This window comes from Cryptotermes secundus, unplaced genomic scaffold, assembly GCF_002891405.2.
Source record: "Cryptotermes secundus unplaced genomic scaffold, Csec_1.0 scaffold5, whole genome shotgun sequence".
NCBI classification, from domain to species: Eukaryota; Metazoa; Arthropoda; class Insecta; order Blattodea; family Kalotermitidae; genus Cryptotermes; species Cryptotermes secundus.
This window is the reverse complement of record NW_019724742.1, coordinates 4,211,485-4,213,663: the sequence shown is the minus strand read 5'-3', so window position 1 is coordinate 4,213,663 and position 2,179 is coordinate 4,211,485. Positions and strand designations below refer to the sequence as shown.

At 39.7% G+C, this 2,179-nt stretch overlaps 1 protein-coding gene across 1 annotated transcript in view; it reads right to left on the bottom strand.

Annotated features, from left to right (window-relative positions):
* LOC111862639 (lymphocyte-specific helicase) overlaps positions 1 to 2,179 on the bottom strand; it is a 39,258-nt gene that overhangs the window by 7,729 nt on the left and 29,350 nt on the right. The window contains exon 13 of the mRNA XM_023848156.2: positions 217 to 376. Coding sequence (XP_023703924.1) covers positions 217 to 376 — 160 coding nt within the window. The remainder of the gene's footprint in view (positions 1 to 216; positions 377 to 2,179) is intronic.

Below are 2,179 nucleotides of genomic sequence, written 5' to 3'. Positions count from 1 at the left end.
ATACGTTCCTCCGAAACGTCGGTTAACACCACATATACACGGTGCCAAATCCCAGAAGACTGCTTTCTTCATAGTCACCGCCGTGAAAGCCTCAAATCTTACACTTTGGCAATTATGTTTTTTTTTAAATCAGTCCCGGTCATATTTGAACCACCTTGTATGTATAGCTAACACACAACAGGATGCAACCAATGAAGATAGCCCACAACAAGTTACCTCTTTGGATCACCATCTTTTCTAATTTCCTCTTAGCAGCAGCTCGCTCCACAATCTGCTCATCAACAGTTCCAGCTGTCACAAATCGATACACAACAACTGGTCTGGTTTGGCCAATGCGATGGCAACGGTCTTGGGCTTGCAAATCCACTTGTGGATTCTGTAAATATATCAGATTAAATAGCTGGATACAAGAAACAGAGCCTGGGAATATACTTCAGAATGCTATGTGAGAAAAGGTCCTTTAAAACTAAGGGTACTTATCAAACTATAAGTCATCTTAAGATATAACATGACCCCTCCCCCAAGGTAAAGCTGTCCGTGCACTTCATTAAGCACTACAATGAAGTTGGAGTGGAGGTATAGCTCCACATATTATTAACCTTGTTACTTGATAGAGGTGAGTTGTCTGATTCATGCCCTGGCCTTTTTATTACTGTCTAAAGAGACCCCAGTAGCCACTGGGCAGAAGGCTGCATGGCTCCAGAGCTGATTTGGAAGTGTGGAACAGAAAAATATTTACTATAGGATTCTGACGATGGTGTATAACACACTGATATATTGGGTTTCTGGACTTTATCCATCGTCCTGGTTTTTAAGATAACAAATAAAAACACGACATTTCAGAAACTGGATCTGTTTCCGTCCTCAGGTGAAGGAAAAGGGAAACACCTATTCTGTTGGGTCCGTTAGAAAGAGCTAGCCTCAATCACTGGACCTTCACCTGAGGACGGAAACAGATCCAGTTTCCGAAACGTCGTGTTTTTATTTGTTATCTTAAAAACCAGGACGATGGATAAAGTCCAGAAACCCAATATATCAGAAAAATATTTCCCCCTGCCTGGAATCGTACTCCATAGCTCAGTCACTGCACTGAGCTATCAGCTATCCAAGCTCCAGTGACCCCCTTTTGCAGTGAGAAATTTATAATGAAGGAAAATAATTTTGTTCCATATTCAGAAGTTATTCTTACATATAATTCTACTTCAATTAAACCTCTTTTATACATCTTTAGTGGTCCATTCTGGGTTTACAGAATGTTTTTCTTTGCCTTTTCTTCATCACCAGACATTGGCACAAACAGTGCTACACTACCCCAATACCTTGCAACTGGATAGCGAAGTCAGTATAGTGACTGCCTACAGGCTGAAAGGCCGAAAGGTTGGAGTTCGAGCCCCTGGTATGACCATGATTTTTCTCTGGGGCCCAAACAGTCTCCTATTCAATAGGTACTGGAGGCTCTTTCCCCAGGGGTAAAGCAACCTGGGTGTGAAGCTGACCACTCACCTCTGACTACTGCCAAGGTCAAGAATACATGGACCTACACATCCATTCTCCCATATATTTTCAAGGCATAGTGCTTAATTAGCTAAGCACTGGGACAACTTTACCTTACCCTGCAACTATTAGAATCTTTGGATTCTTCAATGATCCAATGTACATTTTGAGAAAATAAAGGAAAACAAAGTGTGAACCCTTCTTGCTCTCACACAATCATCCATGATTGTGGCACTTTACCATACACCAGTGGTTCTCAAACTTTTTACCTCTGAGCCCCCCCTGACAAGAGAAAATACTCTCAGGCCCCCAGCCTGTTTTTTTATCAAAATAGAAGTCATGGTATGTTTGACGCTTTATTCAGTTTATTTTGTGTTTCTCTACATACTATTTAGCAGTTTTTTGCTCAAAATTAAAGTATCACAATATTAGGCCTATAATATAAATTAGTTTTAACATTTGTAATTAACCAAAATATGTTTTGAAATGAAACGATATTTAACTCACAACTATTTAATTTTTTCTGCAACGAAAATCAAACATATAAATGTCAAAGTTCAGTGTGATGGATGGACCTGCTTTTGAGAACAAAGTTTATCAAAACGTGGTGTAATATCAGAAATGGCCACTCTAACTGCTTTAGCAATATTTAGCGTTGAACGATACTTTGACTTTATAGCTGCCA